The 25318-nt window shown below is 44.5% G+C and overlaps 1 protein-coding gene across 1 annotated transcript in view; it reads right to left on the bottom strand.

The window, feature by feature from the left end:
- Positions 1-25318, bottom strand: part of ARHGAP8 (Rho GTPase activating protein 8) — a 35784-nt gene that overhangs the window by 3101 nt on the left and 7365 nt on the right. Inside the window, exons 3-10 of the mRNA XM_075275152.1 lie at positions 25093-25227; positions 20511-20598; positions 18284-18415; positions 16911-16997; positions 15528-15626; positions 14267-14377; positions 7913-7986; positions 3578-3655 (exon numbers count right to left, since the gene is read on the bottom strand). Coding sequence (XP_075131253.1) covers positions 3578-3655; positions 7913-7986; positions 14267-14377; positions 15528-15626; positions 16911-16997; positions 18284-18415; positions 20511-20598; positions 25093-25227 — 804 coding nt within the window. The remainder of the gene's footprint in view (positions 1-3577; positions 3656-7912; positions 7987-14266; positions 14378-15527; positions 15627-16910; positions 16998-18283; positions 18416-20510; positions 20599-25092; positions 25228-25318) is intronic.

The following is a 25318-nucleotide window of genomic DNA, read 5'->3' as shown; positions in this document are numbered from 1 at the left end:
GACAGGAATAGAGTGATGGCGTCCATTAATATTTACCCGCTTATCAGGCAGTAAAGAGCTGAATAGTAAGTGAGACCTGACGGAGCCGGAACGGTAATGGGATTCACCGGAATAAAGAACTGCAGAGAAAGTCACAGGAAAACCTGTATAATGTGCTGTGCTACAGTAATGTATCTACAAGGATAAGCTGAGGTGAGGTTTTATGAGGTTCTGCAGCAGCTGGGGTGTGTATTATGAGGTTCTGCAGCAGCTGAGGTGTGTATTATGATGTTCTGCAGCAGCTGAGGTGTGTATTATGAGGTTCTGCAGCAGCTGAGGTGTGTATTATGATGTTCTGCAGCAGCTGAGGTGTGCATTATGAGGTTCTGCAGCAGCTGAGGTGTGTATTATGATGTTCTGCAGCAGCTGAGGTGTGTATTATGATGTTCTGCAGCAGCTGAGGTGTGTATTATAAGGTTCTGCAGCAGCTGAGGTGTGTATTATGATGTTCTGCAGCAGCTGAGGTGTGTATTATGAGGTTCTGCAGCAGCTGAGGTGTGTATTATGATGTTCTGCAGCAGCTGAGGTGTGTATTATGAGGTTCTGCAGCAGCTGAGGTGTGTATTATGAGGTTGTGCAGCAGCTGAGGTGTGTATTATGAGGTTGTGCAGCAGCTGAGGTGTGTATTATGAGGTTCTGCAGCAGCTGAGGTGTGTATTATGATGTTCTGCAGCAGCTGAGGTGTGTATTATGAGGTTCTGCAGCAGCTGAGGTGTATTATGATGTTCTGCAGCAGCTGAGGTGTGTATTATGAGGTTCTGCAGCAGCTGAGGTGTATTATGATGTTCTGCAGCAGCTGAGGTGTGTATTATGAGGTTCTGCAGCAGCTGAGGTGTGTATGATGAGGTTCTGCAGCAGCTGAGGTGTGTATTATGATGTTCCGCAGCAGCTGAGGTGTGTATTATGATGTTCTGCAGCAGCTGAGGTGTGTATTATGATGTTCTGCAGCAGCTGAGGTGTGTATTATGATGTTCTGCAGCAGCTGAGGTGAGTATTATGATGTTCTGCAGCAGCTGAGATGTGTATGATGAGGTTCTGCAGCATCTAAGATGTGTATTATGAGGTTCTGCAGCAGCTGAGATGTGTATTATGATGCTCCGCAGCAGCTGAGGTGTGTATTATGATGCTCCGCAGCAGCTGAGGTGTGTATTATGATGTTCTGCAGCAGCTGAGGTGTGTATTATGAGGTTCTGCAGCAGCTGAGGTGTATTATGATGTTCTGCAGTAGCTGAGGTGTGTATTATGATGTTCTGCAGCAGCTGAGGTGTGTATTATGATGTTCTGCAGCAGCTGAGGTGTGTATGATGAGGTTCTGCAGCATCTGAGGTGTGTATTATGATGTTCTGCAGCAGCTGAGGTGTGTATGATGAGGTTCTGCAGCATCTGAGGTGTGTATTATGATGTTCTGCAGCAGCTGAGGTGTGTATTATGATGCTCCGCAGCAGCTGAGGTGTGTATTATGATGCTCCGCAGCAGCTGAGGTGTGTATTATGATGTTCTGCAGTAGCTGAGGTGTGTATTATGATGTTCTGCAGTAGCTGAGGTGTGTATTATGATGTTCTGCAGCAGCTGAGGTGTGTATAATGAGGTTCTGCAGCATCTGAGGTGTGTATTATGATGTTCTGCAGCAGCTGAGGTGTGTATGATGAGGTTCTGCAGCATCTGAGGTGTGTATTATGATGTTCTGCAGCAGCTGAGGTGTGTATTATGATGTTCCGCAGCAGCTGAGGTGTGTATGATGAGGTTCTGCAGCAGCTGAGGTGTGTATTATGAGGTTCTGCAGCAGCTGAGGTGTGTATTATGAGGTTCTGCAGCAGCTGAGGTGTGTATTATGATGTTCTGCAGCAGCTGAGGTGTGTATTATGATGTTCTGCAGCAGCTGAGGTGTGTATGATGAGGTTCTGCAGCATCTGAGGTGTGTATTATGATGTTCTGCAGCAGCTGAGGTGTGTATTATGATGTTCCGCAGCAGCTGAGGTGTGTATGATGAGGTTCTGCAGCAGCTGAGGTGTGTATTATGATGTTCTGCAGCAGCTGAGGTGTGTATTATGAGGTTGTGCAGCAGCTGAGGTGTGTATTATGATGTTCTGCAGCAGCTGAGGTGTATATGATGATGTTCTGCAGCAGCTGAGGTGTGTATTATAAGGTTCTGCAGCAGCTGAGGTGTGTATTATGATGTTCTGCAGCAGCTGAGGTGTGTATTATGAGGTTCTGCAGCAGCTGAGATGTGTATTATGATGTTCTGCAGCAGCTGAGGTGTGTATTATGAGGTTGTGCAGCAGCTGAGGTGTGTATTATGAGGTTCTGCAGCAGCTGAGGTGTGTATTATGATGTTCTGCAGCAGCTGAGGTGTATTATGATGTTCTGCAGCAGCTGAGGTGTATTATGAGGTTCTGCAGCAGCTGAGGTGTGTATAATGAGGTTCTGCAGCAGCTGAGGTGTGTATTATGATGTTCTGCAGCAGCTGAGATGTGTATTATGAGGTTCTGCAGCAGCTGAGGTGTGTATTATGAGGTTCTGCAGCAGCTGAGATGTGTATTATGAGGTTCTGCAGCAGCTGAGGTGTGTATTATGAGGTTCTGCAGCAGCTGAGGTGTGTATTATAATGTTCTGCAGCAGCTGAGGTGTGTATTATCAGGTTCTGCAGCAGCTGGGGTGTGTATTATGAGGTCTGCAGCAGCTGAGGTGTGTATTATGATGTTCTGCAGCAGCTGAGGTGTGTATTATGATGTTCTGCAGCAGCTGAGATGTGTATTATGAGGTTCTGCAGCAGCTGAGGTGTGTATTATGATGTTCTGCAGCAGCTGAGGTGTGTATTATGATGTTCTGCAGCAGCTGAGGTGTATGCTGTGATATCCAATAAGAGCCGCACACCTCATTATATAACACATGGCACAGCTGCTGAAGAACCTCTTCTTAAAGTAAAAGAAGTGCGACTTGCCTATAAAAGTGATCTGTGACTGACAGCCGGACTAGATAAGCGTTGCCTTTGCGGCGCCGCTCATCTCTCTACCTATACAAATATTATGTCCTGTGGTATAAGGCTATTATTCTAGCAGGTAATGAGCGGCGCTGTGCTCCAGAGCTGCGCTCATACTGCCATGTACTTCACTGCTTAGAATGGGCAACGACGGGAACATAAAATATAATTGCTGGTGGCCTGTAATAATCTCAGCGGTGGTGACATTTCACCCGACATTACAGGAGAGAAGGGACTGACACCAGGATGGGGACAATTTATGACCCTGCGTTACGTCCTGTGTCGCCATATGTTGGGGGAGGGGGCAGCGCTGTAGATCATAGACTCTACTATGGAGCCCAATGACTAATGTCTCTTCTATAGGACTCAGCGCCCCCCCTGTAAATCCCAGCTCCTGCCCCCCTGGCGCCCCCTATACATCTCCCGTTAACGTGACACCCAGATTACAAATGGCTTTATGATTAACTAATTAAATGAGCGTCGGCGGCCGCAGATAAGATTCCGTATCACGGCGGCGACTCGCTCCGCTGATCGCAGATTACTTCGGGGAACGCTCACCGAGGTTATAAAGCTTCTGGATGTCTTTGATGATATGAGCGGAGACCGATCTTCGGAAGAGTCCTTCTGTCCGCAGCCCTGGAAGATGGAGAAAAGGATATTTGTGGGGTTATTTGTGGGGCCCCAGATCAGGCCGTGGAGATCCATCTTAAAGGCGTCATACAAGGCTTTTTAATCGATGACCTATCCTTAGGATATTGAAGATCCTCGGGGGAACCTCGTGCAGAGCCGCCACACCATCCCATTCAAGTGAATGGGGCTGAGCTGCAATACCTAGCACAACCACTATACCATAGATGGCGCTGTGTTTGGTATTCCGTGAAGAGGCTGCAGAACTCACTTAAACACAGCTGATCAGTCGGGGTCCTGGGGGTCCGACTCATCCTATGGAGGTCAATAGGTCATGAATTAACAAACCTGGAGAACCCCTTTAATTCAAGGACTATAGAAAGGAGATCGGGGGGCAAACATGTCCCATGTCCTAATGTCCTGGGTGGTCAGGGGTATGGTTACACTGACCAACCTCAGAGGCAATACTCCCAAAATTTAAGTTACATTTGGAAATCTACGACACCTCCCAGAAATGTCCATTTAGGGGCACATTTGTCTAAGCCTCTCCCCGTTGGAGATTTTTTTGGTGGCCCAAAAAGTACAAGAGGTCCCCTTCCATTAATGTACATCCTCAACACATTATATGAACCACCAGAACAATTATGGAGCGTTTTATTAAAAACTCTGTTCCGTCCCTCTGTTATTCCTCCTGGAAATATATGAATAATACGACAATGGCGGGTGTGTTTATTCACATTCTCTATCTAGTGGTCACAATACATAAGGATAAGCCTTTTTGACAATAGTTGTCAACTTATTCATAAGTTTCCAGGAGGAGTAACAGAGGGAACAAAGATATTCCATATGTTATATATTATTATTTACTATTTTTATTTACATGTCAGGAGAGAGGAGAGGTCCCCTTTAAAGTCAAGACGTGCCCAAGTCCCTTTGTGTGAAGACACTCTGGTATAGTCAGACACGTCGCCTATGGTAAAATCTGGAGTCTGAAGCTGTCAAATCTGTGCCGAGAGTGTCACCCTATGTATGGGCACGACCCCTAGCAGAATGGTATCTCCTCGTTGTCAATTTAATAATACATTTCCAGGAGGAACAACAGAGGGAAAGAACAGATTTGTAATTTTATAGGGATATATTATCTTGAAGACAACCACTAATGGAAACTAAACAACTAGAATGTATTGTATTTGTCACCAAGCTTTACACAGACCCCTAAAGGCATATAAATCTGTATTGTGCCCTGCTTCCCATTTACTCCTAATTTGCCTGCTGAAGTGTCAGTCTTTACTACAATTCTTGCATTCTATTCACAACTGAAGAGGCTCAGAACTAAAGGTTTTATAGCTTCAGCCTAGATAGACTGACCTATACTACAACACTCTCTAAATAGTACTGACAAATTGGCCGGAGTATCAACATCAAGATTTCCAGGAGGAATAACAGAGGGTCGCATTACAAAATTCTAAGCGAAATGCTCCGTAATTACGATGTCATGTGGAAAGCGAGTATTTACTAAAACAGGCACCTTAGGTGGGGCAACAGCTCCTATTAGCGAGTAGTCACGGGGTGTGAATAGTTATGCAAATCGCTATTTTGTTCACAATGGATTTAATTTGCATATTTTCGCATACCAATTAACAGAAGAGACTGTTTAGATCAGTGTTGTCATAGCAGTAAATGTAACAGGGAGGGTGTGAATACTTTACAGGCACTGAGACAGGTTGTTGGATCACATGATCTCTCTTGGCCTGAACTCTTATGATCCCCGTTCAGACACGTTCGCCATGATTGTTCGTGTCGTGAAGGGTCGTTAAGCTGTTACTGGCAGGACCATTAACGACGACATTTGCATAAGTTTTAATGGAAATATATAAAGTGTTTATTTAATTAGAGGGCATAAAAAGGCAAATGGCTGAACTATAATCGAAATCTACAGACCAGATGGAATAATGAGAGAGAAAGAAGAAGAAGAGATCCTTCCGGAACATCAATGTACTGAAGAGATTAGAAAAATGTGGCTGGTTTCTTCTATAAACAGCGCCACTCTTGTCTATGGCTGTATCTGGTATTGCAAGCTCAGCCCTATGTACAGGGAGGCTATCACCAAAACCCTGCAGATAGATAGGTTACAGTCACCTGAATGAAATGGTGTTTTCCCGTTAATGAGATATCACTATTTTTGTCAATTCACAAAAGAGCTTGCTTACCTCTTTGTAGCAATGGTGGTGTTAACCTATCTATCTGCAGGGCTGGGGTGATATGCTGGTTCTGGTCATTCTAACCTATCTATCTGCAGGGCTGGGGTGATATGCTGGTTCTGGTCATTCTAACCTATCTATCTGCAGGGCTGGGGTGATATGCTGGTTCTGGTCATTCTAACCTATCTATCTGCAGGGCTGGGGTGATATGCTGGGTCTGGTGACACTAACCTATCTAACTGCAGGACTGGGGTGATATGCTGGGTCTGGTGACACTAACCTATCTATCTGCAGGGCTGGGTGATATCCTGGTTCAGGTGACACTAACCTATCTATCTGCAGGACTGGGGTGATATGCTGGTTCTGGTCATTCTAACCTATCTATCTGCAGGGCTGGGGTGATATGCTGGGTCTGGTGACACTAACCTATCTATCTGCAGGGCTGGGGTGATATGCTGGTTCTGGTGACAGTAACCTATCTATCTGCAGGGCTGGGGTGATATGCTGGTTCTGGTGACACTAACCTATCTATCTGCAGGGCTGGGGTGATATGCTGGGTCTGGTGACACTAACCTATCTATCTGCAGGGCTGGGGTGATATGCTGGTTCTGGTGACAGTAACCTATCTATCTGCAGGGCTGGGGTGATATGCTGGGTCTGGTGACACTAACCTATCTATCTGCAGGGCTGGGGTGATATGCTGGTTCTGGTGACAGTAACCTATCTATCTGCAGGGCTGGGGTGATATGCTGGTTCAGGTGACACTAACCTATCTATCTGCAGGGCTGGGGTGATATGCTGGTTCAGGTGACACTAACCTATCTATCTGCATGGTGGGGGTGATATGCTGGTTCTGGTGACAGTAACCTATCTATCTGCAGGGCTAGGGTGGTGAAACCCTAAAGCGGAGCCCAAAACTTTTGGAAAATTCAGGCACAATCCAATCCTATTAGCTCATCTCTAATCGAAGTAATCTTACCATAGGTGATCAGAAGATAGATAACACCGCCCTTGTCTAGAGCGCCACGCGCTAACACTATAAACACTCAAAAACAAATTAGGAAAGACAAAACCAGCTGAGGAAACGAAGGAAGGAAGGAGCGAAGAGTAAACAGAATGTGCGGCGGACTACCTAGAAGTAGCTCTCAAGGATGTAAGAGGATGACTCAGCGAGATAAACGCCGTAATTACATCTAGAACCTGTTACTTAAGACCTTCCACTTACTCCAAGGTCAATACGATATAAACAAGAAGCGCGCGCCTGGCGCGGGAGGATCGTCACATGACGACGCCCAATCATTTATAACGCTAATGGGATTATTTATAGGGTTCTATGTAATAGAGCTGAACGGGGGAATTAAAGGGGAACTCCACTCATGGTATAATTGTACTCGGATGCTCTGTCCGCCACCACTATAGGCCACTCCATACACTTCTATTGGATTGTGGGTGATGCTGGAGGTTACAGCTCTGCCAGCCCCATAGAAGTGAATGGAGCGCTGATCATACAAGTGAGCTGGTGCTCCATTCAGAAGGAGGCCTTAAAGGGACTTTTGGTACCCTGTTCTCCTTATTACTAGGAGACGTGGGGGAAGGGGGGTTAAGTGTCCATAATGGGACAACCCTTTAAGGGGCATTCCCAACTTTTGGGACACTTAAAAGGGTCCTCAATACCAGACTGGTAGATGTCTGCCACCGACACCCCAAATGATTAATTGTTCTATGCAGAGAATGGAGCAGGAAGCAGATAGCGCTGTTCACTGTTTAGTGTCCAAACCCGGTACTGCAGGTCAGCTCCCATTCACTTGAATGGGAGCTCATCTGCAGTGACTCAGTTCAGCCACTACACAGAGAACAGCACTATCTGCTTCCTGCTCCATTCTCTGTGTATCAGCTGCTGAAGACAGCTTATCCATGGGTTGTCAGGTGTCAGACACCCCTCAATCTGCTATTAGGGAACTACCTTTTGGGCTTTTAGTCCAGAAAACCCCTTTAAGACACATCCATAGGATATATCATACATGTCTGATAGTTGAGGATTCCACCTCGGACACATATATCTCACCTTTTGCTTTCAAGTAGGAGATCGTCTGCTCCATAACTGGTGGGATCAGGTCTCCTTTGTTTTTGTTCTTTAGGCTGGAAACAAAAAGAACAGGATCTGGGAGTTCAGGATTCGACACAATTCGACAAAACCACAATTTTTTATCCACAAAAGGTCCTCTTTAAACAATACAATTATGACTGCTTACAGTCTCCACTAGAGGGAGCTCACTGTATGTTGAAGTCTAACTGTATAAAAACATATGCCTTCTGCTCCCTCTAGTGGCAGCTGCTGGAATTAGTATTTGAAAAGAGTTTCCACGACTTCTGCCGCCAATCACTGGCCTTAGTGGTTATGTGGTCACATGTGTGATATATAATCTCGGTCGACTCCTTTAACCCTATAACACGCCACCCTATGTACGTCCCTGGCGAGACCCCTTTAAGGCTGTGAGATCTAGGGGATATGATAATGACTCCAATAAGTTATCATCATGTGGCAAGCAGCGGCTCGTACCTATTAGCACGCTACGTTCCCTAAAAATAGCTGAAATGACTGCACAGTCAGAACCGGCACCTAATTCTGTGTTTGTTTCACAGATAATTACCTTCTTCCAGCGCCGTTTGTTATCTCCAAGAAAGTGACAAATTCCGAGCGGTTCTTAGAAGTCAATTTGCTTTCCGTTAATTAATTCTGTTGGTTTTGTACCAAAAATAATTAAATAAAAATAAAAAAATTGAAAAAAAAAAAAATCGCTGCTTTGACTACTGTAATGAATGGGTTTATTATGTGCGTGAAGCAGGGAAGCGGCTCAGTGAGTAAAGGTTCATTAATGGAGAGTGTGATGGAGCCGCCATGTGTGAATCCACCTTCCTGCATTAATAACCGCGCTGTAATGATCGGCTTAGTTAGTGTTGCCGGCTGGGCCATCGAAGCGCACAAATTATTGTTGACCCCAAATGGTTCAATAACCTGCAGCTCATCTCCAGATGAGTAATGGGAATAGAGCAGCGCGGCGGCCGCGTCTGGAGAAATCAAGATAATCAAGATGTTACCTCCGGAATCACAGGAAGAGACCCGCAGTATGTGGTAGATGGAAACATACATGTGTATGTAAATAAGACGTAGTATACGTAGAAATGTGTTACGTGTATTATACATTCACATATAGCTATGTAACCAGGAGCCTATACACATATAAGTTAACATACAGTATACACAGACACGTTATACATGTACAATACACATACACATACCTCCCAACCGTCCCGATTTCCGCGGGACATTCACGATTTGGGTGACGTGTCCCGCGGTCCCGGTTGGAGGGAGGTATGTCCGGAGGACACAGATCTGAGTTGAATACAGACGCAGCTAAAACAAGGAGTTGTCACAGCTCAGCTCCTTGCTTTGCCGCTGCTTGTCGCTGTGTAGACGCGATGTGATGACGTCACATCGCGCCTACGACTGTTAGCAAGACTGCGGAGAGAAAGAGCGGCGGGGGAGCGAGGAAAAGGTAAGTTTAGTGTTTACACTGAGGTGGAACGTGAATCTGGGGGCAGAGATGGAGGGGACATGAATCTGGGGGCAGAGATGGGGGGAGATGAATCTGGGGGCAGAGATGGAGAGGGGACATTAATCTGGGAGCAGAGATGGAGAGGACATGAATCTGGGGGCAGAGATGGGGGGACATGAATCTGGGGGCAGAGATGGGGGGACATGAATCTGGGGGCAGAGATGGGGGACATGAATCTGGGGGCAGAGATGTGGAGACATGAAACTGGGAGCAGAGATGTGGAGACATGAAACTGGGGGCAGAGATGGGGGACATCAATCTGGGGGCAGAGATGGAGGGGGGACATGAATCTGGGGGCAGAGATGGGGGGACATGAATCTGGGGGCAGAGATGGGGGGACATGAATCTGGGGGCAGAGATGTGGAGACATGAGTCTGGGGGCAGAGATGGGGGGACATGAATCTGGGGGCAGAGATGGGGACATGAATCTGGGGGCAGAGATGGGGGACATGAATCTGGGGGCAGAGATGGAGGGACATGAATCTGGGGGCAGAGATGGAGAGGACATGAATCTGGGGGAAGAGATGTGGAGACATGAATCTGAGGGCAGAGATGGGGACATGAATCTGGGGGCAGAGATGGAGGGGCATGAATCTGGGGGCAGAGATGGAGGGACATGAATCTGGGGGCAGAGATGGAGGGACATGAATCTGGGGGCAGAGATGGGGGGGCACAGGAATCTGGGGGCAGAGATGGGGGGACATGAAACTGGGGGCAGAGATGTAGGGGGGACATATAATTTACGGGTGACTGTAGGAGGATTATACTGTGTGGGAGCACGCAAAAAATGAATGAGAATTGGCGGAGTCAACATAAAAGTGGGTGGAGCCAAATTTTCCACGGCGCGCTGCGTGCGCTGCACGTTTTGTCCCTCTTTCAACTTTCCAAAAGTTGGGAGGTATGCATACATACTGTATATACACATACATATAGTATATACACATGCATACATATTATACACACGAGTAGGTAGAAACCCAAGCAGTCTATGAGGTGACCCTACAGCAGACATTTTCCCCTTTTGGACAACTCTTTTGTTCACCCAGCAAAACCCGCAGGTCAGTCACGGCATTGAATAACAGATCCATGAATACCAACTTGCTTATGGTTTCCATCTGATAAAATGGTTTAGTTTTTCCCTATACCACTAAAATAATAAGTAAAAAGAGAAAAAAAATCTAATCGTGATATGTCACAAATAGGGTTGAGCGATCGGAATCAGAAAAGATTGGCAAAGAGCAAATTTCACGATCGCGATCGGCTGGAAAATGATCAGATATTGGATTTTAAAATCGATCCTGAAATCTCAAGATCAGATCAACCGTAGTCACTAAGATTCTAGACTTCTATATGTCCAGACTATAGAGTCAAAGGTAACCAAAGCTGGCCATCACCAGGTCCACCAGAAGATCCACCGGCCACCATAATGGACAACCAGATGTGATGGATATTTTGGTCTATTTCCAAGGGGTTATTGGAGGGATCATTTGATCTGGTGGGCCCAAGGAACCTCAGTCCAGCACTGACCATCACCTCTACTGTATGAAAATTTCCAACCTGATGGCCCTCAAAGACCCCGAGACAAGAAGGCAAAACCTGCCTCATGGAAATGAAGCCGTAATACCGACACCCATAATATTCTATGATATTGACAAAACCGTTTCCATTCCGTCCTCGGAGTGAAAGGCCACGAAGTCTATACAAATGCAATTTTATGTGGCAATGAATTTCTTTTATCAGCCGGATCGGTTCCTTGAGATTGCCTGGAGAGGTGACATGCTCCTTCCTGTTATAACAAGTCTGGGTAATTGGAAGCTTTACACCAGTTGTAGAAAACTAATAATGAAAGGTTGGAGACGTCTTTAGCTGACCCTGGAAGAAGTAAGATCAAGACGCCGAGTATTTATATCATTAAAGAGTCAGATTCAACCAAGGTGAACCTTATCTTCTCATCTCCAGGCATGTGGAAGGTGTCGGAGTGTTGTCGATACCGCGACGCCTCTGCAATTTCCGCAGGTCTGTAGAGTCATCGTGAGCTCGGGAGACTCCTCAGAAGATTGCAAAAGGTTTAGGCAGGCATGGAAAAAAAAAATGCTTCAGAAATAGAAGGGTTAATAGGTTATTTTTGTCAATAAAGAATAAAAAAATGTAAATCCCATCAATATTTGGTGTGACCTTTGCCCTTTGCCTTCCATCACTTCTTCTCGGTACTTAGAGACAGTTTTTGGCATCTTGGAGACCTTCTGTAGATATACGCTTGCTCTAATCCTTCTGCCTCTTCATGTCATCCCACACAGACTGGACGATGTTGAGATCAGGGCTCCGTGGGGGCCGGATGATCACTTCCAAGACTCCTCCTCCAAAGGGCAAAGGTCTAACTAAATGCTTCTACCGAGGTGGGTAGTTATAGGTAGTGATGACAGTTACTACTGGGACCTGAGTGGGCCCCAAAGGTTCCTCTGCCACATATACTATACCACCATTCTAAATGTCACTAAGTGGGTAAGGCTCCATTACAGGGCCAAGGAGCTTCTGTTTCTCCCATCTTCTGCTTTCTATCAGAAACACTGCCCCTTTGTCTGTCAGCTATGTTTGGTACTGCAGCTTAAATCCTTCAGTTTTTCCAGAAATACTGCCCCTTCTATCTATGGAATGTGTTTGGTATTGCAACTAAACTCCAGCTTCTGCCGTTGGGCTGTGCCTGATTTCTTCCAGAACAGCGCCCCTCTTTTCTATAGGCTGTTTCCAGTATTTCAGCTCAGCATCTGCTTCAATCCAGATCTAGTGCCCCTTCTGTTCATGGGTTGTGTTTTCTATTATACCATAGCTTCCCCTTCTCAGGAAGTGACATCACATCTGTTTGTCACATGGCTTTCATTTGAATGGGCCTGAGCTGCAGCCTGACCATGTGACCAATGGGTGTGATATCACTTCCTGAGAAGGGAATGTGGCGCTCCGTATCATAGTCCCAAATAATCCCTTTAAGGAAAACGTTTCACCACATCTACCACATTGCTACCATAAATAGGTATTTATCCGCTGATTCTGAGCTAGTTGGAATTTTTTTTCTAGCCCACACCATTCCCGAGCAATCAGTGCTGTTATTTTCCGTACAATTATGCTCTCTACTCTCAGGTGGGCGGTCCCTATTTTCTGCTCTTGTCTAGGACCGCCCACCCGACAGCAGAGAGCATAACTGTACTGAAAATAATAGAAATGATTGCTCAGGAATGGTGGGGGCTAGAGAAAAAATTCCAACTGCGCTGGAATCAGTGGAGCAGCGACTATTGAAGGATTTAAAGAGGTGACAGTGGTGAAAGGTCCCTTTAAACATGTTCAGGGCTTGGTCTAGAGACACCGAATAAGCCATAAGAATTGGAACAGTGTCGTTGCAGCAGTCACTCATTCCATGCCTGGTTATACCCCAACTAGATATAATCCACTGTACACTATCTATATACTATAGAGAATAAATCTGCCATTCGCGTCCATATCTAAACAAAGGCGGAATACAGATGATATGAGCACACCATATGTCCCCTAAGATAAGAGCTGATGTCTCGTCACACTCCGCAATCTACACACGACCTCTCTGCCCGGGGAACCTGATAAATGGAAATTGAATAAGTTCATTGTTTTATTATCTGGTTATTATTTCACTCCCCTAATCCCGGGACGCGGCTTCTGCGGAGGCGTCAGGTGATCTTGCTATCGTATATTGATCAGTGAGAGGGATTTTTGCGCTAAAGAGTTAAAAGAATAAGGAAAAGGCGTCTACTAATATTTAAAACGTCCTCCTGTTCCTTGATGCTGGTCTAGTCCGAAGGGTTAAATAAAAAATAAAATCAATATTCTTGATAATGGAGACATTTATCTCCCCCTCCTTCTCCCCATCAGAGCTTAGACTATGTGACTAGTATGTCTAAGGAAGAAGAAGGGCTTAGACTGCTTTGTAATCCGGGCTTTAAATTAGGCAAAAAAGCCACACCCCTTTTGGTAGGCCCTGCCCCCGCTGAAAACAATAACCCCGCTGAAAACAGATATGTGGAACTTTGTACCAGTGTCGATCACAAGGAGGTTGTTACCCATTGACTCTACCCCACCACTTCGTGAATGGTCATTGACGAGAATGGGCCGACCATGCTCATGGCATGGTTGGCCCAAAACATGATCGGCCCAAAACCCAAAACTTCATACTCATACTTTGGGGTCTCTTCAGACCCTGAGTATAATAAACGGAGGCCCAGTGGAGGTGTGGAGACCTTCCTTGAGCTCTCTCTCGGAGTCCCCCTCCGGCCTCTCGTCTGTGTCTGTCACGCGGTGGGTGATGACATCATGAGGTTTGCATGATGGTGGCCTCAGTGGTTCACCAGGGTGTATGACATCATCAAGGAGGCTGGAAGATGATCCCAAAGGAGAGCTGGACGCCATGAGGAAGAGTTGAAAGAAGGTCAATAGAAGTGTTCATTATATTTCTGCACCTCCCCCTTGGACCTCCACTTAAAGGAACCCTGAAGTATAATAATAACAAGTTCAGCCCAAAGCCAAATAAATGGACGAACTCCGTTCCCTCTTCCCTGCCGACTTACAAATGGTAGAAAAGGAAATCGATAGAAGAGAGTCATTCATGACTGTAGCATCAGACTACACAGGGCTTGCTTGTAGTCTGTAACTATGGAGACACATTGGTATGCCTAGGAGCTGTATACACCAAACCGTATTGAAACCCTTATCAAGAACATACACGTTGGAGTCATATAATTCCGGGATTACCACTACATAACTTCATTACAAAAACTTACTATTGAAGACTGACTCCAAACTGCTGTGTTGGGAGTGGGGGACGAGGTGGAGGGGCTTTACTAACAGGTGGGGGTCTTCCTTTCTGGCGGACACGTAGTTTTTCATCATGCCTGAAATAAAAAAATTCACAATTTAATATTGGGCGGCTAAACTTTGCCGTCGTTTCATTTTCATTGATTATTCTGTTTAATTCCATAGAAAAAAATAAGAAGAAATTCTATCTTAGATATGCTGACGCCCTCCTGCAACTTTAATTATACGCTACGATATCTACCTGTCGCTCTCTTGTACTTGTCACTGTGAATATTACTCACGTCAGTACTAATTTGTGCTATCAATGCAAATTTATATCTATATAGTAGATTAAAAAATAGATCTGTGCTACGTGTGTTTTTGGATATTACAAGAACTGGAGGAAGAAGTGGGTTAGACGGGGCTAAAATCTGGGGTGATTTACTCATATCCCTTTCTGCCCCCGTTTCCTGATCCATAGAGCACTATGGTAGTGATACGTATGGTATGCAGAGGATAGGTCCCCATAGGAAAGGTAGAATCTAGGCCTTGACACCAACACCACACTCCTACTCCTAAAAAGTAGTCCTGTGCCCCCCGCCCCATTTTCACGACCAGATTACATTTCCCACTTACTTGTTTGACAGCTTTGTAGCATTTGTGGAACGACATCCACATGTTTTAACCGAGCCACTGTGTTTATGTGGGTGTGGTCTGTACTCATGGGTGGGGTTTAGTAGAAAGCACCTCCCACGAGGAATCTTTGTTTCAAGGGTATAGACTATAAATGGAAGTAGTGTATATGTCTTTGCTGCTGAAGACTCACAAGCAGGTCCTCTCTACCTATTGAAGACAGGACACCCACCAACTTAGAATGACCTCTATCGAATGAAAGGCTCTGATAGATAGGGATCCTTGAAGATGCTACCTCTATAGCGCATACACATTGGCTATGGAGACACAATTTTATAGTACCTTTATACCTTTTGGTGGGGTAGTTGTGTTGGTATAGCATGTAAAAAGTGGGGAGAACATCATGAACTTTTTGGATAATATCTAAAAATTTAAGGCAGGGAAAGCTTTGTCGGTGGAGTTCTTTGGGCCCACACTAACAGAGAGTGAACTTTTTGGATAGTTTCCAAAACATGACGGCCAAACGCGTCAAATAAATTGGAAACACTCTTCCAAAATAAGTCTCAAAAACATCACCTTGTGTTCCCGAATGTGAATCTCTACGGCGCCACTTACTGCAATACTTCAGGTGGGATTATCAGGCGGTTGAAGCGCAGATGCTCTCGAAGGTCGCTCAGGTGATTCATGTACAGAATCTTCTTGCCGAACTTGTGACTGGAGAAAAAGAAAAAAAAAAAAAAGTCACTTTCTGAAGAGTCCATGAATCTTATCGACTTCTCACCACTGCCAGGCGAGGCTTTCATCAGAAAGGGTTAATCTTATCACCCCGAGCAGAGCAGGTTTCCAACACGATTAATTTATCGGCGGTCGGCGCAGGCAGATTACTACGTTATATCTTGTAGCACCTATAGAGTTTGTCATTTTCACTGAATATAATTTGCGAGGAGGGAAGATGAAAGGCCCGAGAACGCCAGAACAGTTCCCGAATGCTGAGTGTTACGCGTTACGCGTGAAGCATGGAGATCGCCGATGATCTTATCGCACCAGTGCTTGGTTCCAGAAAAAAATAATTACAGAGAAACCTATGGGGAAAAAAACTGGCGAAAGGATTGGAAATCTGTTTGTTTCTACAATGGGGAGAAAAAGTGATAATATAAGAAAAATCTACGTAGAATTCAGAATGTAAAGACATATTAGGGCCAATGGCTGTCATAATGGGGCCCTCCACTGTGAGCCACATTGATCTGTAAGAGTGGCTACTGGTTTGGAGGTCCCAATGTGTCCAAGCAGTACATGGACGATCATTCATCACAATGGCTGGCATGTAATGCTCCATTTCTCCTGTAGTGGCCGCTGTATAGATATAAAGCTGTATGCAGTAAGCTCCACCCTAGAGGAAGCTGTGAGCATCATTTAAAGGGAACCCCAAACATATGTACATTAAGACATGCTCAGCAAGAGATGGGTCCAACGTCGACTTCACTGTGCATTCACTGGACTTTGGGTGCAAGTGCAATACTTCATTTCATATGTTCTGGGAGATTTCATCTCTGGGCAAGTATAGACTTTATAAAAGGTCCCATCATGGGACAGAATTGAAGGGGTTTGGTGTCTTTTGATAACACTACTATATAGGTCATTAACATGAAATCAATGGTGGTCAAACACTCGGCACTACACAGTGTACAGAGCCTTCTGATTCTAGCTTTACTCCCAATATACGTAGGGAAGGGGGGGGGGGGGGGTTCAATAGTACTAAAAAGAGCCAAAACCTACAAAACCCCTTTAATATAGGAATATGGGAGATACTAAACTACCAGGACATCGGGACCTGGTGGTGGTTCATGTCACACATGTGCCTCATAGGTTTCCATTAAAGGTTCCTCTTGAAGGTTCACCTTGAAGGTTCCCCAAGGATGATGGGGGTCTGGCCTCAGCACACCTACCGATATATAGTATACAGTCTATAGCCTATATACACCAATATATTGTATTCACCTTATGACTGGCTTGAATATTTTCCACAGGATCTTGATGAAGTTGGTCGGATGAACCACATAGAGAGCCTTCAGATTCTTCTTGTACCTGGTAGAGCAAAGTCACGATTTTCAGTCTAGATTATGGAAAAGATGAGGTGCCCTTGTTGATCACTGGGGTTCCCACTGTATTCTGGACATATACCCTAAAGGTTCATAGGGTACAACAGCTTTAAAGGGATATTCTAATAAGGGAAAACTGATGTTGAGGGTCCAACCTCTAGGAGAATTGGAGACCCATGTCCCCCAACAGAGAAGTGGGTTTCAGCAACTCATCTCTGTGGACACCATTATCCCTGACAGTCCCATTTAGTAGCAGCAGCCATGAGATACTGGGGGTCCCTGTGCCCATAATTGTTGGGGGTCTCAAGGCCCGTGTGAAGGCCGACAGAGTTTGTGTTTGTAGATTTATCGAGAGAGTCTGTTTCGATGGAGGCACTTTGGTGTGTCTTTATGGGGATGTGGTCGGTACTCATGGGTGGGGTTTCATAGAAAGTCACCTCCCACGAGTATGGGTGCTCTGTCCTAAGGATTGGAAATTGTGTGTATATCCGCATAGTTTAGTCACTGAATAACTATTGCCGGGTTACAACTTTAGTAACAGTCAAATAGGTTGTCAGAAACCGCAGAACCAGGAGAGATTTTTAACCCTTAGAAGTCACCCATGCCGAAATGATAAAAAGGACGACAGTTTTAACCAAAATCACATAATCCCGCCATAAAAATCCTAGCTGTACAGGAGACAAACCGTAATAGGCCGCACATCGGAGATCTGTGGAATCCTTGCCGCACGGTGACAGTGAGATTATTGGGGCCATTTTATCACAAGTCCCTGTGAAGTCTCGAGGGTTGCGATTTCCAGATCCGTATAACAGAACAGCCAGCGAAACAGACAGGCACAAAAGAGGCCATCAAAGCCTTTCACGAAAAATGCTGCGCACGCTAATACATTTCCATCCGCAGAAGATGAAATACAATGTACACAAGGCAGTGCCAGATACGGATCTGCATGCTTATTAGATAAAAGAAATATCGCGCTGGCTGTACTGTGGAGGAATAACGGGTTAAGAGGTGATCTCCTCCCAGGCTATATGTAAGATACACCTATGGCTACCAGAATACAGAGGTGGCGAGGGATTTTTCGGTGGTGTCCAATAAATGGAGCTCTGATATGTTAAGAAATGAATATAATCATGCTAGAGCGCCCCCTATAGAAGCCCCCTCTAGAATTTTCTGCGACATTTCTCCATTCCTCACCACTTGGCCATAGATCTCCTCACAACCATACACACTCTTGAGGAAATCCTAGACACGACAAAGACATGTGGTACTTACTTCCGGTCAAAGGCCTTATAGGCGCTCTGTAGCCAACTCAACGAAGGTTTATTGCGACTGTTCAAGCCATAGTGAAAATAGACGACGGTATAGTCATTCTCCACATAGTTGTCTAAGGTGTACTTCAGATATCTGAAAGGAAAACGTATTATTAGGCAAAAAAATTCTAAAACATTCTAATACTCCTCCTCATCCAAGACCCAAATAATCCTGGAGTTGCCTAATAACCACATTTATTCTGCACAGCATTAAAGTATCAGTTTGTAACTTAAAGGGACCTTTCACCACCTCCACCAACTCTAACACTTTTTTCATCCTTCTATAGGCGCGGCTCCACTGATTCCAAAACAGTTGGAATTTTTTCTCTAGCCCAAACCATTCCTGAGCAATCATTTCTGTTAGTTCCAACACAATTATGTGCTCTACTCTCAAGTGGGCGGTCCCTGACTTTCTGCTCCAGTCTAGGACCGCCCACCTGCCAGCAGAGAGAAATGTGCTGAAACTAACAGAAGTGATTCCTCGAGAATGGTGGGGGCTAGAAAAAAAATTCCAACTGCTCCGGAATCCGTGGAGTGGCGTCTATTGAAGAGTGAAATGAATTGGAGTTGGCAGCGGTGTTGAAAGGTCCCCTTTAAGACAGAAAATTGTCTTTTCTTTCAATCAAACATCTAAAACGACTACCTAGATTCTATTCTACTCTCTCCACTTCTCCCTATAATGTCTGCCAATTTTTTTCTATGTTTTTTTTAATGTTCCTGGCCTCTGCTTTGAAACCATTCATAGTATTACAACCCTACAGGTAGGGGCATCCACATAACGTAGAAGTTACCCTTGGGACATATACAACTGTAATGTATGATCGGAGCATTGACTGACCCTAAATCTTTTACTGGACCCATACTATGCCCCTAGCCCACCATGGGCCCTTCATGTGTACCTCTGATTGTATATGGAGGCGTGCCAAGGATTTTTTCATGTAGTATTTTCAGACGGCATCTTATGGAGAAACACTGTATTGCTACAGTCAGGTTGAAGGTCTTTTTGATTATAAAAATAAAGAAAAAAAAATCACGTTCAAAAATTCCCTTCTGATCAATTTGCAACGAAAAAAAGGTTGAGATTGTGCGGAAAACTTCACAGCGTGTACATCATATGCTCCGTGTGTCAAAAACTCAGTCGATACAATGGATTGTGACATTTTACTGACATGAAAGCCATTAGAGGATACAGGTTTTTACTCAGCGCCTCGGGCGATAATCTGTACCGCGTCTCAGCTTTGCCAGGGTTGATTTAAAAAAAATTAAAAAATCCCACCTATGACACTTCTGTTGAGTTTTTGTAATAGAAAAGCAATATCATATAGTGGACATCAGCTGGACTAGGGGGTCCCATGGGAAGGTCACCTGTCATCTGCATGACCCAGGAGCTGAAAGCATGTGCATTCTTCTTAAAACAGCACCACACATGGCCACAGGTTATGTGCGGTATTGCAGCTCAGCCCTATTCACCAAAGTACAGCTGAGTTGCAATACCAAATGCAACCTATGGACATGTGTGGCGCTGTTTTTGTAAAAAAAATAAAAATAAAAACCTGTACAATCCCTTTAAGGGAGTCGCATCCTCTGTATGAGTGCTAATGAACCTGCTCCCATTTCAGTTTCTATAAGCACTAGTTTCATTGCTTAATCCTGTTCTGTAACCACATTTACCAGCAGAGATGCTTACCTTTTGTGCCCCTGACCTTTGGAACGGTCCTCCGATCATAAGATGATCTACCAGTGATCATTTGTATTCAATGGATAACTTAGCAGCAAATGTTCAATTTCCCTGCAGTGCCTCCACAGGAATATTGAGGTATTACACTAAATGGGTCCTCCAGAGTGAAAAACACATTTTGTAACCATTTTCTGCTCTGGTTAATTCATTGAAGTGCAGAAGACCAGACTCTATCCCTCTATTAACCCAGAATTACCCATTGGGTTGTGTTAGAATGAGGTCCAAAAATCACCCAATACCTATTGTGTCTACCCCTACTGATCATGAGACTGTAGCCAACCATGTACAGAACATGTCAACCATTGGATGCTCTCCTAGATACAGAAGCACAACTGATGTAGGTCCTATGCCCATGACTCTCTGGGGCACCGGTTGCCAAACTTCTGCCCCCTGGGATTTTTGTTTGTTGCTACAGGTTAACATTGCCCATATTATAAATAATATAACTTACTCCAGAAGTCGGACATGATCAATCTCATGACAAGGAGGGAGACGGCAACAACTGAATGTGATCACTTTCCTCCCCGAGTTATCGTCTCCTGAAAGACAAAATATATGAATGTGTCAGAAAAACATAAAATTTACCAGTAATTCCATCATGTATCTTGTGGAATGAAGACAGAGCTGTATTATAATCTGATAAATCACCGCCAAGCTTCCTCTGCTACGTGTAACCTGTACCGCTATATGGTGCGTCATCCTCAATAACCTACAGGGGGCATGCTACTTGGCCAAGGCCTCATCCCATAGTGGTTGTATAGGTGCAGTATGTTTATCCCTTGTATGTGTCTGTCTAGATTATAATCATAAAGTGCCTAAATAATTAAGGTAATCATAAAGTCCCCCCAGTGGTCTAGAGCGATGAAGGGTATAGTGGCAAAGTCCTGGTGGTCTAGAGTAGGGAAGGGTAAAACAGTAAAGTTCCTGGTAGTCTATGGGAGGGAAGGCTATAATGGTGAAGTCCCCAGTGGTTTCAGGCAATGAAGGTGATAATAATATAGTTCCTGGTGGTCTAGAGCGATGAAGGGTATAGTGGCAAAGTCCTGGTGGTCTAGAGCAAGGAAGGGTAAAACAGTAAAGTTCCTGGTAGTCTATGGGAGGGAAGGTTATAATGGTGAAGTCCCCAGTGGTTTAGGGCAATGAAGGTGATAATAATATAGTCCCTGGTGGTCTAGAGCGATGAAGGGTATAGTGGCAAAGTCCTGGTGGTCTAGAGCAGCTAAGGGTAAAACAGTAAAGTTCCTAGTAGTCTATGGGAGGGAAGGTTATAATGGTGAAATCCCCAGTGGTTTAGGGCAATGAAGGTGATAATAATATAGTCCCTGGTGGTCTAGAGCTATGAAGGGTATAGTGGCCAAGTCCTGGTGGTCTAGAGAAAGGAAGGGTAAAACAGTAAAGTTCCTGGTAGTCTATGGGAGGGAAGGTTATAATGGTGAAATCCCCAGTGGTTTAGGGCAATGAAGGTGATAATAGTATAGTCCCTGGTGGTCTAGAGCGATGAAGGGTATAATGGCCAAGTCCTGGTGGTCTAGAGCAAGGAAGGGTAAAACAGTAAAGTTCCTAGTAGTCTATGGGAGGGAAGGTTATAATGGTGAAATCCCCAGTGGTTTAGGGCAATGAAGGTGATAATAATATAGTCCCTGGTGGTCTAGAGCGATGAAGGGTATAGTGGTCAAGTCCTGATGGTCTAGAGCAGGGAAGGGTAAAACAGTAAAGTTCCTGGTAGTCTATGGGAGGGATGGTTATAATGGTTAAATCCCCGTGGTTTAGGGCAATGAAGGAGATAATAGTATAGTCCCTGGTGGTCTAGAGTGATGAAGGTTATAGTAGCAAAGTACACATGGTCTAGAGTTTGGAAGAGTATAATGATAAAGTCCATAAAGTCTAGGGTGGGGGAGGTGATAATGATAAAATCCATGGTGGTCTAGGGTAATGAAGGGCATAATAATAAAGCTCCTAGTGGTCTATGGTAATGTAGGGTATAATGGTAAAGTCCCTGGTGGTCTAGGGTAGTGAAGGGTACAAAGGTAAAGTCCTTGGTGGTCAGGCTGAGTTCACATCTGCATTTTCTTATCCATGATGGACACTAATAGTCCCCGACAAGCCCCATTATCTTATAAGGTGTACTGCTGGGTAAAAAAAAATATGACAAAATCTGCAATCGTGATGGTAAATTCCCTGGTGGTCCCAAGCACTGAAGGTTTACATGCCCCGTCTCAGTTTGCTCCTGTGGATCCAGGCCCCTAGGAAATCGGGATCCTGGGCATTTGCTACCCCTATAGCCATCCCCTTGATAAACTCATCATGTATGGCTATGCCAGTCATTCCATCTTGTCAAGTCGATTCAGTATTGCAAATATCAGGCTGTTGTCATCCCAGCAGCAAACAGGTTAATTAAATCAAACACTTTTTTTGCAGTTTAGCGCAGGTTCCTCACAGGTTCCCCGGGCTTTGATCTGAGCTCTTCTAAAAAGAAAAATCTCATTAGCTTCAAAACCCCATTACTAGACAGGATGGCTTGTCAGGATTACATTACAGCTAATCCTGCAGGATACAATGCAAACATTCATGTGAACAGGAGCTTCTCCACAGTCATGTGCACAGCAGCCAAGGTATTGGGGGATGCCACTGCGGGCCAGACATGAGAGGACCCAAACAGAAGACTAAATGGAAAATTGCACCTTAAAGGGGGTCTGTCACCAAAAACCAGCCTATCAACCCAATCCCACAGATATATAGGGTAAGGTATTCTGAATCAAACGGTGCTTACCCCTTGTGAATTGGAGCCTCCGTTACCGAGATATCGCCAATTTTGTCACCACCATTGCTCATTTGCATATTGAAGAAAAACAGCGATATCTCAGCAATGGATTCACTTATTCACAAAGGGGAAACACTGTCTCATTCAGGTGACCCTAACCTATCTATCTGCAGGGCTGGGTTGATAGGCCGGTTTCTGATGGCAGACTCCCTTTAAGGATTTTTCTGGGAACCATAAATGCAAAACAAAGAACAAGATGATATTGATGCCTTCAAAACTGTGGAGATTGTTAGAGTTAAGTCCTCCATCTTTGTATTTTGGCAGCCATCTTGTAATCTTTCACATATAAACTGTGTAAGTATGTATTTCTCTGCTTAAGTCAAGGAGGCCCTTTGTTAGACTTTAAGCAATGTGATAATGAACGTTAATGCATAGGTTGCTAATCATTATCTCTCAAGGGCCTCATTTTGAGAAGATGCAGCTGACTTTGTATATCTCTTACCTCCTTTACATGATGTATGGACACATAACCAACAAAAGTATTAATCTTATGGTATCTGGGCACTCTGTCATATTTTATGGTATATGAAGGTCACTTAGAGTGTATAGACACAGGGTCTATGGAACATGTCATCTTATCTCTTTTGCCATGATATATACATATAGACATAGTCTGGGATGTTAGCTCACACATAAGTATTTTGAATCCTTCTTTGTTTCATGGGAAAGTCCATCCCAGTGTGGAAAGCTATAATGAGATGCAGATTATATCAGGCCTCAGCCAATAGTCATGTGCCAGGCTTATCTTATATCTCTATGACCAATCATGGTTGTATTGATTAGAATAGCCAAGCCAACTCTTTGTCTGTAATGTATTTAAACTACCCTTTTCTTATAATAAAATCAGAACTCTTTTGATACACTACCATCTTGTGTCTTTAATCAGTTCTCCAGACTTAAAGAAAATGGCTGCAGGCCATCTAGGCCTGTTAATTAATTATCTAATTTGGAACTCTGCAACATACTCTTATGAGGACACTTTAATGTCCCCAACAAGATCCTCACATCAAGTGGTCATGGCTATGATATCATAGGCAAATGAGTGTCATTTCCCCAACCACTTGTCACATGTGATACTTCCCACCACATCCATTTTTGTTAACATCCCCCCATTTGAGTTAGGTTTGTCACATTTACTGCCAGATGGCAAGAATCTTGTATTAACTATTATCCATAGGGACCAAAGTACTAAAAAGGTTATTATCAAACATTCTGGTAGCCTAGACCAACATTTCTATTTAAGGTTCATTTCAGCATCCCTGGTGGTCTAGTGTGATGAAGGGGTCAATATCAGGAATTCTTGTGGTTTATCGCAGTATGGTGCTCATGACAGAATATTTCTAGAAGAGGGACAGGGTTAATGTAATCATCCGTGTTCATCTAGGAAATGGATGTCACCAATGATAGCATCCCTGGTGGTCTAGGGGAGGAGAAGGGTTAATTTAATCATGATTAATGGTCTGTCATACCTATCAACTTAGTAGTTCGTATTAAGATAGAGATGTTTAAAGATCCTTTCCTGGCCCACCAATGGGCACATCCCTATCTCTGCCTAAACCCCAATGACCATACCCCTTTTTTGAGTCGGAACAGTCCAAATTTGCCAGGACTGTTGCCATAAATGACAGACCGTCCCAGCATGTTCGGGGCGGTTGGTGGTAATTATGGTCCATGACAGGCAAGCTTCAATACCAGCCACAACCCATAGAGAGCTGTGGCACTGTTTGTATTTGGTCTCCACCTTTAGACCCCACTTTAGGGTGAGGCTACAGTAGCCAAATTTTCGCGTTGGGACTACCGAAATTTTTTAGGATTGTCGCCAGAAATTAGGGACTATCTTAGCAAATTTGAGACAGTTGGCAACTATGAGAGGCCAGCTGCAATTCCAAGGACAAACCATGGATAGGTGTGGCGCTGTTTGTACAAGAAAGTAGCTATAGCTATGTAAAATGGTACGAGGCCTTTCTTTTTACATTGAAATTTCGTTCTTAGGTTTCTCGTGACTTTAGGCTACAAAAAGAAGTGATGGAGCTACATCATGACGGGGAATGAGGGGCCGATATAGTCACAGAGGGCCGGTCATAACTAGCCAAGCATAGAGGGTATTAGCCCAGTGGCCCAGTGGGCATTCAACTCTGATCCATCCTTAATGATACTTTGGAAATTTTTTGTTAAAAATAAAAAATGTTCTATGGCACCCATCAGGACTCACCGGCAACATGAATGATACCATGGCGGGCAATGTCGTAATAGGGGTGGCTTATACTGACATCATTCACCTCCCGGGTTGGAGAATCCACCATATCACAACTCATCTGCGCCTGCTCCTCTTCATCCTTCTGAAGCTCTACAAAAACATTGCAAAATGAAGGACAAAATTAGACCAAGATCCGCCAAGCACCCCATAAGGAGCCCATACACCCTCAGCAGATGTCATC

Source organism: Leptodactylus fuscus, chromosome 5 (genome assembly GCF_031893055.1).
Source record: "Leptodactylus fuscus isolate aLepFus1 chromosome 5, aLepFus1.hap2, whole genome shotgun sequence".
NCBI classification, from domain to species: Eukaryota; Metazoa; Chordata; class Amphibia; order Anura; family Leptodactylidae; genus Leptodactylus; species Leptodactylus fuscus.
This window is presented reverse-complemented; position numbering and strand designations above follow the sequence as displayed.